This window comes from Papilio xuthus, unplaced genomic scaffold, assembly GCF_000836235.2.
Source record: "Papilio xuthus unplaced genomic scaffold, Pxut_1.1 DF826159.1, whole genome shotgun sequence".
Lineage (NCBI taxonomy): Eukaryota > Metazoa > Arthropoda > Insecta > Lepidoptera > Papilionidae > Papilio > Papilio xuthus.
The window spans coordinates 947,451-960,291 of record NW_013532490.1 but is presented as its reverse complement, the minus strand read 5'-3'; the positions used below and the strand labels follow the sequence as shown (position 1 = coordinate 960,291).

Here is a 12,841-nt window from a genome sequence, read left to right as displayed (position 1 = left end):
CCTTTTTCATTACGCTCTATTAAAGGTAGGCAATGCATCTGCAACTTGTTAGATATGTCTATGTGCAGTGGTCACTTCGCTAACTTAGCGAAGCCTCTTGCTCCTTTGCCATATACATAACGGCAATATACATAAGTTCTTACTTAAAGCCCTGATGGTGAGTTTTATACGATATTGAATCTAATTGGGAAGCAAATTTAGTTAGGCATAACGAAATGCGAGGGGAAGGCAATGTGTAGCTACAATGACCTTGAGCCACCAAGATATTTGAAAAGAACTATACTAAAAAAATATATGAGAATAGAAGAGTCTTTTGGCATCTGAGTATACCGTCCCCAGTTACCAGTGCGTGAAGGGTGGAGCTGACGCGACGCGGGAGAAGGTGAAGGCGCAGTTCGCGTCCACCATACGCTTCGTGGAGAACTACCTGTGCCGCGTCGTCACCAGCACCTGGTACTTCAGCGACCACGACCAGAACAAACTCACCTTCGAGGTCGTCAAGCTGGCCAGGGAACTCATATACTTCGGATTCTATAGGTAAACCAAACTTAAACATAGAAAATATTCTAAAATTTATTATTTAACTAAATGTCTGCCTGAATTAAAAAAGAACGCTTGATTAGTTAACTATGTGTTCTTCCAGACTATATACTACATCTATGCCAAATTTAAACGAGATCTATGCAGCTGTTCTGGACATACCTTCAAACAAACATCCATCCAAACATTCGTATATTACTAAGACTAGCTGTCGCCTTCTAATGCGTTGAATTAAAAAAAAAACTTAACTAGTAGCCTATGTGTTCTTCCAGATTCTGTCCAAAACAAATTTCATCGAGATCCGTTTAGCCATTTTGGATTTACCTTCTAACAAACATCTATACATCCCAACATTCGTATTTATAATATTAGTAAGACTTATATTTTTATATATTTCTGCACTAGCTTCAGCGACTTGCTGCGTTTAACGAAGACATTGCTAAGTATCCTGGACTGTGTGACCGCCATGGACCTGCTCAATGAGACGAGTCCACTCGCGGGAGAGGTCGAGTGTAAGTATATATCATACTGTTATATGTTGGTGTGGGTTTACACTGACAATACCATTACATAAATATATCAGTTTTAATGAAAATATTGTCATACATTTTTGCAAGCAGCTCAAGAATTGGAATTAAAGAAACGTAAGTGTAAACGAATTCAAAGCCAATAGAAGCCTTATAGAGTATATTTTTTAATTTTTTATTTTGGGTAAAATATAAAATTTGTAAAAATTATTCGGTGGAGCTTGTTATTTTTTTTCCATATTTCCTAGTGTTTGTAGGTTTTTTTTTATCTTAACAGTTGGTCGTGACTTCGTTCGGGCGGAATTAAAAAAAAATATTATTAAATATACCAGTAAAAGAATTTTACGAATCGGTTCAGTAGTTTTGGAGTCTATTCAATACAAACATATTATTTACTATTTATTATCTGTATCGGCAGCTGAGGGCGGTGTACTCCGCAGCATTGGAGACATGGGTGCGGTGATGACTTCCATCACCTTAGGCTCCGTAGCGCGCAACGTAAGTACACAGACATTAGTAGACCAGCTAGTCTACTGGCCACCTTGTACCCTGAGCCCTTTGAAAGTCCTGCTGTTCACCAGGTGTCCGGTCCTCAGCACGAGCCCCGTACATTTACCATGCAGTGGTCGACTTTCGAAGACCTCTCCTCAACGGTATTGTCACTAAGTATTGCTTTGCATTTTACTAACCACCTAAGTGTTATTTGTAATTATGTTAATGTTTCCCGTTGGACCGTTCGACTCTGTCTATCGGTCCAATGGGAAAAAATGTGCTTGCGTTATTTTTTTTTACCTTACTGATATGAGGGATGGGGAGATAATAAGAGATTCCTGATGATAGGGTAAAAGTGTATCGGGATTTTTGATGTTTCAAGTGAATGGTTAACACTTTCAATGCTACTACAATTTTTCCGCATGCAAGTGAACTCTCCAGGCGAGTCGTTATGCAATGTGTTAATTATTGAATACTGTGCAGGTGGGCAGTGGGAACGGCGGCGGTGTGCAGGGCAGTCCCTCCGCGCTGGCGCTGGCTCGCAAACATCCCCTCGTCATGGAGACCAAGCTCAAGATCATTGAAATATTGCAAGTCAGTTGAAGTCTCACTAAATCTACACTAATTGTCACAATTAGTGACTTTAAGCTATTATTTATGAGATTTTACCATTAGAGTAGCTAGCGCCCCCTGGCAGTGTTAAAAAGTTTTATAAATTGTTGGATAGTTATCTTGATTTATGTATCTTTTTATGTTTATCTTATAAATAATCTAATATTATAAATGCGAAGATTTAGATGGATGGATGGATGTTTGAATGTATCTTCAGAACGGCTGAACTGATCTCGATGAGATTTAGCATACATATAGAACATAGTCTGGAAGAACAGATAGGCTACTAATAATGTTTCTTTTAATTCCGCACGGACGGTGTCGCGGGCAATAGCTAGTTTCTCATATTTTTCATATTCACTGAGCCAGAGTACTTTGTACATCTCTAATACAAATAATTAAGACAACATGGTACTTCCCCAGTTCATCCTGGACGTGCGACTGGACTACCGCATCAGCTGTCTGCTGTCCATCTTCAAGAAGGAGTTCGAGCAGTCGTCAGAGAGACAGGCAGACAGCCTGGCGCGTGCTGATGTGGAAGCTATAGGTCTCCAAGCTGAAGGCATATTTAGTTGTCGGTGAGTTCCCTTAAGCATAACTGACCATTCGGACATTTTTCATTTTTATAAGGGGATAATAATTCCTTTGCTTTAAAAAAATTCTTTAAAATTGACTTGTGACTAAAGCATGGTATATAAATAAAATTTTACGAATAGGAATATTATTTTTTATTAAGAAACAAGATTTAAAAATCGAAGATTAGAAAAAAAAGTCTTATTAAAATATATTGTATTACTTTAGTTTTAAATTTTAGAAGTATCATCATCATCATCAGCTCACTATACGTCCCCACCGAGGGGCTCGGAGCCTACCCTAAGTTAGGGGTGATTAGGTCATAGTCAACCACGCTGGCCAAGTGCGGGTTGACTGCACACATATCTTTGAATTTCTTCACAGATATGTGCACGTTGCATCATTATGTTTTCCTTCACCGTAAGAACGTCGGATAAATGTCCATATGTAAATCGAATATCGAAAAACACATTGGTACATAGCGTGATTTGAACCCAGGACCTGCAGATTACAAGTCAAGTGCTTTAACTCCTGAGTCACCGATACTCTTATAGAAGTATACTTATAATAAAAAAACTATTATATTTAGATATACTATTTTACTATTTCTACTATATTTTAATACTACAAAATAGTATGAACTTAGTTTCTTGTAGTAATTTTCTTTTAAATTAGTTTTTATATATTTTAATAAAAGAATCACGCACAAACTCATTTTGTATAGAGCTGTTAGAATAATAAAGATAATACTAAAATTTCTATATTTATATAAAATAAAACAAATTGTTTAATTATTTTTATAGTTTAAGTAAATTTCAAAATGTTTCTAAGCCTAACTTCTAGTCTTCTATTCCGGTGTTGGCAGACTAACATTGGGCGCTTGGTTGCGGTATATATACAATCCTGAACTATATCTTATATTTCCAGAACCATTCAGACTGTGCCTGACAACTGCCTACCAAAAAATGTAGATTTGTTAGTAAGATGAAATATACATTGCATGATCTGAGTGCATAGATAGTGGTAACAGCATGGGCCCATAATAACTACTGCCTATACTAACCAGCTTTACCCCAAAACCTAACTAAACTTGCTCAAATACATGTTTTTAATAAACTTATATAAACACGCCTAATCACTCACGTATATACGTACGGTGGCGGCACCAACTAGTTTCGAGCCCATCGGGGGCCCTTCATCAGGGTGAGTGAACACTAGTCGGTGCCGCCACTGGACGAATATACGTCAGTGTTTAGTCGTTTTTATATAACTTTATTATGATGTCTCACGAAAGTTTGAATAATTTAATGTTTTTAAATGTTAGAATTAACCCTAAAATTGGGTTTCCATTGCAGTGATATTTGTATTGACTGATATTGTCATCTCACATATACTCGTTGATATAACAGAGACAACAATATATGTCATACAATGTCACGGTATAAGAAACCTACATTTAAGGTCCGTTCGCACAGACTGTGTAGATTTTTATTGCAAATAAAATTGAGCTTTAGACAATTGAAACAAGGTTTAATTTTTTCAAGCCTTTTTAGATTTCTCTTGATAAGAAAAGATGTGCAAAGTAAAATGAAACCTTGATATAATCGCATAAAGTTCACTTTCATTTGCGATAAAAAAATCTCCGCATTGGTCTGTGTGGTCTGACCTATAAACTCCACTGCTGTAACCTATATATTAAATCTTGTTGTCTCTCTTTTTCTTAAGAGACGGAGAGGGATAGCTATATGTTTTTATATATGTGTATTGATATTGGAAAAGTACAGTTAGAATTTGTGTGTCTGTTCGTACGTGTTTACGTGTGTATACGTTGATGTGCGTGCGCATTTGACACTGTGCGTGTGTTGTAGGCGATGTTAGAATCACATCTGTTTTGTTCCACGTTTTGCTTATTGTACCGCTAGTTCACATTCAGCTTTTTAGTATTTGCTAAATGGAATAGGTCTGTCTATTTTGTTTAATAACTTGAATTTTCGTAATACGCGTTCCTTTATGTATATTTAATTAAAAACTTACCGTTGAATTCTGAGACCAAAATCACTGTATAAAACATATCGTCATCCCTGTCGTTGTCTTTGACTAAACAGAGATAACAATATGTTTTAAACGGGGATTTCGGTCTCAGAAATCCACAGTCGGTAATTTATAAAAACTGTAATTTTTTTTCAATAATTAGACTCAATTATTTTTTCTCAAAAATGTCAAATATAAGTGTTCATATCTCAGATATTGAATTACAAAATGGACAGATCAATCAACATCCTCACTATAATATGTACTGTATACACATAAGAATAAGGTATAAAATACAGGGACGGTCTGGACCTGGACGAGTGCGGGGGCCGCATGGTACTGCGCGTGCTGCTGCAGCTGTGCTCTCAGGGCGCGTCTGCTGCGCTGGTGTCAGGTGCACTCGCGCTGCTCTTCCGACACTTCAGCCAGAGGCAGGAGGTGCTCGCTGCCTTCAAACAGGTTAGTTTCCAGTTGACAGCCTTTTGGCGTTGTTAGACTAGATATTTTTGTAGAAGCAATAAGGAGACGATGCTGTATAAATGTTTTCAGATATCTTAGCGGCTCTTAATTGCTCGCGAATTTGCTAAGCAGAACATAATGTATGGTGTGTTGGGGCGTTAGGGGAAGCAGGTAGAGGGCACTGCGCCGTGGGCCAGTGACCTTGAGCGGCCAAGATATGTGAAAAGAGTTGTGTGCTGAGTCTATGCGAAGTAGTTTTTAGCGGGCGATTTATTATCGTTGCAACCTATATCTCTAGATTGCTAGTAGGATCTTAAAAATATGTAGAAATAACCTGACAGATATTTGACCTTTCAAATAACAAGAAAAAAAAGCGTGTCACATTGTGTTGTATGTCCGCATTTGTTGTTTGGTCTAGGATTATAATATAATTCGTTTAGGTGCAACTGCTGGTGTCGGACGCGGACGTGGAGTCGTACAAGCAGATCAAGGCGGACCTGGACGTGCTGCGCCAGAGTGTGGAGAAGTCGGAGCTGTGGGTGTTCAACAAGGGCCGCGCGGGCGCACTCGACGACCACACCGGTCTGACTAATATATCACTATGCTTACTAACTTCGTTATATTATAATAGGTCGAAAAACTCAAAGTAGGTGGCGCCACTGCCAAGAGTTCACTGTCATCTATCATCTGTCAAAATTTCTATACGTCTCTAACGATCTTTTAATAAAAAATAAAAATGTATTAACTATTGAGTGTGCCGGAATTAAAAATAGCTCCGAACCTGTAATATATCTACAGCTGGAATCTTAACGCGCTTAATTTCAGAGCTAAAAGGCACAGTGGGTCCCGGCGGAGCTGTGCTGGAGCGGAATGCGTCACTGGACAACGTGCTGGACACATCGCGCGCCACAAAGTACGACCACATGCACGAGTACGAGAAGATCAAAGAGGTATGTTGAATTTGCAGCGATTAATACATATTGTTGTCTCTATCTTGACAAAAAGAATGAAAGAGATGTCAATATGTATTTTAAACCTATTTAGAAAAAAGAAGAAAATTCTCAGTCGTGTTTTTATTGTTTATAACTAGCTGTCGCCCGCAACTCCGTCCGCACGGAGTTAAAGAAAACATTTAATTAGTATCCTATGTGTCCTTCCTGACTATATTTTACATCTATGTCAAATTTCAGCGAGATCCATGCAGCTATTCTGTAGATAGGTTCAAACAAACATCCATCCATTCATCTAAACATTCGTATTTATAATATTGTGTGTATGATTTGGTTTATGATAGATATGTTTGTGTATTTCAGATCCTGCAGCGCATGATAAAGTACTGCACGCAGGGCAACAGCGGGGGCGGGGACACGGGCAAGCCGCGCCGACACGAGCAGCGTCTGCTGCGCAACATCGGCGTGCACAACATCGTGCTCGACCTGCTGCAGGTCACACACACCTGCACTCACAAACACTTCTGCTATATACATATTCATTTAACTGTCTGTATGTAACATATGTAACATACAATCTGATGAAACGCCTAATTTTCAAATTTTATGTCTGTGTGTCTGTCTGTCCGCAAAGCAGCGATTATTCCTGCTTATTTATGGAAGGATATCTATCGATAGGTTCTTGAGTTTCCTGGCACGAATAATTTGCAAGCGACTGGTAATTGCGATAGTTAGCTAAGGGCAAATAGGGAAAAGTTATTGATGAGTGAAAATTATTAAAGCAGATCTTTAATTTACTCCAAAATCCTTACAAACACCCAACTTAGAGCTGCTGCACAAACTTTCAATTACGCACACGCAGTTCTAAGTGCCCCCTATCGTGTAAGTGCAGTGTTACAAACTTTGTTCTCCAGGTGCCTCACGACGAAGACGACGCGGCAATGGACGAGCTGCTGGCTCTCGCGCACGAGTTCCTGCAGCGCTTCTGTCACGGCAACCAGCAGAACCAGGCCATCCTGCACAAACACCTCGATCTGTTCCTCAATGCTGGGGTAAAAATTATTAGCACACTCTATATGTAGTAGTTACTATCATTTATGACGTCATCGTGAATATAGAAATAATACAAGGAGTAAGGAATGATGATTTACACATATAGAGGGCGCCATAGTCATATAATTGGATATTAAAAATTTTTTGTTAGTTATAGAGCTGTCTTTCCTACTTATTTGTTAAGGATGCTTCAGACATTGTCTATGGTTACCTAGCAATATTAACTCATCTATGTCCCATAGATCCGTGAAGCGCAAACTGTGTGCGCAATATTCGAGGAGAACCCCGCGCTGTGTGCTCACGAGGGTAACGACAAGGTGGCGGCGCACTTCGTGCACTGCATAGAGACGCGCGGCCGCCGCCCCGCATACCTGCACTTCCTGCGCACCATTGTACGCGCCGCTGGTCAGCACATCCGCCGCAGTCAGGACCTCGTCATGCAGGAGGTACATACATACATACCAAAAAAAAATTACACGCTTTTTTTGGAATTCGCCAAAATAGCGAAACGATCCTACCTTTAATCGATGGAGGAACGCACAGAAAGATAATAATGCCCCCTGCTATACGGCACCTCCTTCGTCAAAATCCTTCATCGTTTCCTTATAAGAAAAGGGTGAGATGGAAAAGAGGACTAAAATTTAGGCCTGCGGTATATGATTTGGGATGTATGTCATCTCGTAGACCGCTCGTGATGCGTTTGAGCGAGAACTTAATCATTTTAAATAGGTTTTTTTCATAAGGTAAGGTTTTTTTTAAAACATAGAAGCAATTCCAACAATAATCCAATGTTATCGTGCAGATGGTGAACGCAGGCGAGGATGTCCTCGTGTTCTACAACGACAAGGTGTCCTTCAACTACTTCATACAGATGATGCGCCAGTACAAGCAGACAAACGAGATGCCTGAAGCATTAAGGTATACAACAACTCTCTCTTTCAATCTATAGGAAAACGAGAGATAGAGAGATAGAGATATGTGAGATTTTGTTATTTGTAAGTCTTACAAGTTTGAATATCGCACAGCAAACTGTTATTTAGTATGATTTTCACTTTATTAAAGTGAGTTTCCACTGACAAAATACATATATAAAACATGTTTTTGACAATATATGTTTCAATACAAGTTTTTCATCAACATCCAGTCCTTTGACTTATGGTCAGTTTGCCCAGCTTTAGTTGGTCTACATACTACGGATATGTCGTATGAATTCAGGTACCACATCCAGCTGGTGAAGCTGCTGACGTGCTGCACCCTCGGCAAGAACGTGTACACAGAGATCAAGTGCCACAGCCTGCTGCCGCTGGACGACATCGTAGCCACCATCACACACCCTGACTGCATACCAGAGGTACTTACACTAACTTCTTGACTATTCGGTAAAATGACGGTAGTTGATATTTTATAACAAAGTGTGAAACTACCGTCATTTTTGGTTCTGATTTTAAATTTTACTTCTAGTACCTTAATAAACCTTTAACTATCGGATTAAATAGCTTCACTAAGTAAAGATTTCTGGGTGTAATATTAAGTGTAATATAACCGTGGGTTTCTGACACCAAAATATCCGTTTAAAACATATTTACTTGTTTTATCAAAGATTCATTGAGATGACGATATATTTAATCCTGTATTAAAAAATAGCCTTAGAAAGCAACGATAAGTGTTACCGATAGTTATTTATTCATGTTTTAGGTGAAAGAGGCGTACGTGGGTTTCCTGAACCACTGCTACATAGACACGGAGGTGGAGATGAAGGAGATTTACTCCAGCAACTACATGTGGGACCTATTCGAGCGCTCCTTCCTGCAGGACATGCAGGCTATACTGCACAGTGACGCTACAGCATATGCAATGCCAAGTACATTATATATTTTTTTTAAATATTGGCAATTTTTTTTTGTAAATTTACTAATATTTCTTTTACCATTTCAACTAAGCTCTAGGCTTGTGGTAGGATATGGTTTACGACAATAGTCGAATGACGGGATTCGAACCCCCGACCTCGTGATCGGAAATCCGTACCCTTAACTATTAGGCTATTGACGCTTAAAAACGCTTCGATTTAAAAGAAATGCTAGTTCATTAATTTTTTTTTATATTCTATGTTATTGGCTGACGACATACATTTTTGCTTAACACTTCCAACATGGATGTCAAATAAAAAGGCTAGTTAAGACATGTAGAATAAAGCACTATACTATCATAAAATAAAATCCAAGATGGTCGCTGTAACAAAATGGCGCATGACATTTTTCTACTATTAGTATGGGTGTCAAATTAAATACCTTGACTAGAAGACTTAAATATATTTAAAAATAAATCGACATAATTAATAAAAGTTATATAACAAATTGGTAATCGTGAGTAATTTATCAGGTACATCTACGGACGAGGTGTTCTCTCCGCAGAAGTCATGCGCGAGCAGCACGCAGCGCGCCTGGCTGGCGTACGTCACTGACGTCCTCATGCATACTATATGCACATTCTTCAACTCTCCCTTCAGCGACCAGAGCACCACTGTACAGGTACCTTAATACTACACGTTCGCCATACACGGACTGCTGCAGACAAGGCTTAGTCAGTTCGCATAGAGTAGTATGAATTTGTATGTATATTCATAATAATAACTGACATTTATTATGTGGCTTTCCGTGGATTTTATCTGCAGTAAGTAATTTTTATTTAAAGTTATAATTGTAGTAGAGCGTCAGTGGCTCAGTGGTCAAGCACTTGACTTGCAATCTGCAGGTCCTGGGTTCGAATCCCGCCATGTACAAATGTATCTTTCGATTTCCGGTTTACATATGTACATTTATCCGACGGTGAAGGAAACATCGTGATGCAACCTGCACATATCTGAGAAGAAATTCAAAGATAATTGTGAAGTCAACCAACCCGCACTTGGCCAGCGTAGTTGACTATGGCCTAATCACCCTTAACTTAGGGTAGGCTCCGAGCCCCTCGGTTGGACCGATAGTGAGCTGATGATGATAATCGTGATTGTTTATAGTTTCAAATATGAATTTTCGTGTCAGTGGATTCAAAAACAAAAAAAATCATAGTTGTGACGTCACTTACTAATATTATAAATGTAAATATTTAAATGTATGGGTGGATGGATGTACGTTATTGAGTATCTCAAATCTATAAATACTACTAATTAAGTTTTTTTTTTAAATTCCGGGTCGAAGTAACAGTTTTTGTATGAAAATGAATATAATATTATGTATGTGTTGTCCAGACGCGGCAGTCAATCTTCGTGAAGCTGCTGCAGACCACATTCCGCATCTACCAGTGTCCCTGGCTCACTCCGCCGCAGAAACTCAACGTAGAGAAGTGCATACGCACCCTCAGTGAAGTCGGTGAGCGCACATACAATTCATACATACATACAAACTGTTGGGAAGAAAATCCGACACTGTGCCGGTGTACTGGCGCAACACTAGCCTTACTAAAATGTCGACGTTTGTGTCCCCTCACTAGTCATTCTGACACTTGACTTTGTAACGAAAGCGTGCCTTTCGCGCTAAAGGATTGTAACTAATCTTATATATAAAATTCTCGTGTCACAATTTTCGTTCCCATACTCCTCCGAAACGGCTTGACCGATTCTCATGAAATTTTTTGAGCATATTGAGTAGGTCTGAGAATCGGCCAACATTTTTTTTAATCCCGCGCGGACGGAGTCGCGGGCGACAGCTAGTAATATTTAAAAATACATACATACATACATAGATGTTACTAGTTTTGTCCGCAGTGGAAACCCATATTTATTCTTCTTCTTCTAGTGCCTCTTCAGTCTTGAAGGTTGGCCGCTAACTTGGAATATTTGGTTCTGTCAAGCGCAAGGCGAAACAGTTCCTCTGCTGACCTAATCCCCGTCCACTCCCTAATATAACGTAGCCACGACTTTTTCCTACGTCCAGCGCGTCTCTTGCCTTCAATCTTGCCCATCATTATCAGCTGAAGTAACTTGTACCTGTCATGCCGCAGTACATGACCCATATTTATTAATTACTCTTAAATACAAAAATACATTTTTATAAATAAAAAACACAGAAATTGCCAAATTTGATAATCACTCCATACAATTATTTTATATGTATTTTACAATCTAAATAATACGAATTATAATAAAAATCAAACGTAATAAAATAAGAAGCATTACCCTGTGTATAATAAGATTCAAACTTTATAACGGTTCGGATATGTACGAGGAAAGTGAGGTGTGCTCCGCCATATTTAATTTTAAACTGTATAAAATATGCACTGCGAACAATCTCATACAATATTCCGAGCAGTCATAAAGTTTGTAAAATACTTAATCGAATTCCATACATTTTGCAGCGAAAAGTCGCAGTATCGCCATACCTCTGGAGCTGGAGGCGAAGATACAGACAGTGTTCGAGAAGGCGGCCGCACTCTCCCGACAGACCAGCAAATGGCTGCAGGCTTCGAAGACCTCCAAACTGGAGAAAATGGCTTCACAGGTAAATATAAATATTAAACTCGTCATTTTATTTAAATTGATTTAAAAACACTAATTTATATTTTAATAATCGTATATTTTAACCGAAAAGTCTATATTTCAACAAAATTTTACGTGTAAATGATTTTTTTTTTCTAAGAACCTTTTTAAGTCTTATTATGGCAAGATTTCTTTTTTTAAGAAAAGCAAAAAGCTAAGTTAATATTAATTTTATAGTGATCGTATATTTTTATAAAGTTGTATGTATGGTATACTATACAAAATGAACATAATGGTTAATGCATAATTTTGTCTCTTTCTTTACAACGGAAAATGAAAGAGATGACAATATAATAGAGTGACAGAGGTCCTAAACATTTTCTAAACAGTTGCAGTCTAATTTCTCTATCTTTATAAACTAATCTTTGTTAATTCTTCATTCATTTTCCATACAAAGTTTCATACAATCTTTAATTTAATTATAAATAACAAAAATTAAAAATAATTTAACACTTTTCAACTGTAAGGATGAAACATTGGAACAACATGAGGGCACAGATACATCGAAGAATGAAGTGAGTTTGTGTGACTACCTTTGTATGTTCTCACATGTATGGGTTTTATTTATGTGTATGTGTTTGTATGATTTTTAAGCCAATATGTGTTATTATTTTGGCCAAATATTTGTTTCGTTTGCAGTATCGGCTTATTCAAATATTAAATCAATTACAAAAAATGTTCAATAAAAAAAGAAACTATAACGAAATTTATGATAAATTATTCATTTAAAATACGAACATCGAAAAAAGTTATAAAATTACTTCTTACTATTGTCTCTTTTTTTTTCTTCCTATATTGTATCTTTTTTCTCTCTCATGTAACGTCTTTTCAAACGTCACACGGCCGTATTTAACTAACAATTGAATAATCTTCTGCTGACCAAGAATTCTTAGTTAAAGAAAAAACTTCAAAACAAAAAAAAACTTATAATTTAGCAGTATTTTTAAACATATGCTAATAGACTGAATGGTAAATATATGCTGAGATTTGATGTGCTGCCTATTTTATAATTTGCCTACACAATTTGAAAAAATTAAACTTCGACGAGATAATTTTTAATAAACTAGATAACG

The 12,841-nt window shown here is 37.8% G+C and overlaps 1 protein-coding gene across 3 annotated transcripts in view; it reads left to right on the top strand.

Annotated features, from left to right (window-relative positions):
- Nucleotides 1-12,841, top strand: part of Itpr (Inositol 1,4,5,-trisphosphate receptor) — a 47,820-nt gene that overhangs the window by 24,501 nt on the left and 10,478 nt on the right. The window contains exons 20-38 of one of the 3 annotated variants that reach the window (XM_013319282.1): nucleotides 340-537; nucleotides 946-1,052; nucleotides 1,486-1,565; nucleotides 1,649-1,720; nucleotides 2,043-2,153; nucleotides 2,595-2,749; nucleotides 3,672-3,719; nucleotides 5,075-5,234; nucleotides 5,675-5,816; nucleotides 6,060-6,184; nucleotides 6,548-6,679; nucleotides 7,099-7,236; nucleotides 7,480-7,683; nucleotides 8,040-8,155; nucleotides 8,453-8,588; nucleotides 8,933-9,098; nucleotides 9,617-9,765; nucleotides 10,482-10,602; nucleotides 11,588-11,730. In XM_013319282.1, coding sequence (XP_013174736.1) covers nucleotides 340-537; nucleotides 946-1,052; nucleotides 1,486-1,565; nucleotides 1,649-1,720; nucleotides 2,043-2,153; nucleotides 2,595-2,749; nucleotides 3,672-3,719; nucleotides 5,075-5,234; nucleotides 5,675-5,816; nucleotides 6,060-6,184; nucleotides 6,548-6,679; nucleotides 7,099-7,236; nucleotides 7,480-7,683; nucleotides 8,040-8,155; nucleotides 8,453-8,588; nucleotides 8,933-9,098; nucleotides 9,617-9,765; nucleotides 10,482-10,602; nucleotides 11,588-11,730 — 2,503 coding nt within the window. The remainder of the gene's footprint in view (nucleotides 1-339; nucleotides 538-945; nucleotides 1,053-1,485; nucleotides 1,566-1,648; nucleotides 1,721-2,042; nucleotides 2,154-2,594; nucleotides 2,750-3,671; nucleotides 3,720-5,074; nucleotides 5,235-5,674; nucleotides 5,817-6,059; nucleotides 6,185-6,547; nucleotides 6,680-7,098; nucleotides 7,237-7,479; nucleotides 7,684-8,039; nucleotides 8,156-8,452; nucleotides 8,589-8,932; nucleotides 9,099-9,616; nucleotides 9,766-10,481; nucleotides 10,603-11,587; nucleotides 11,731-12,841) is intronic. The other 2 variants (XM_013319284.1, XM_013319283.1) reach the window with 2 other exon arrangements.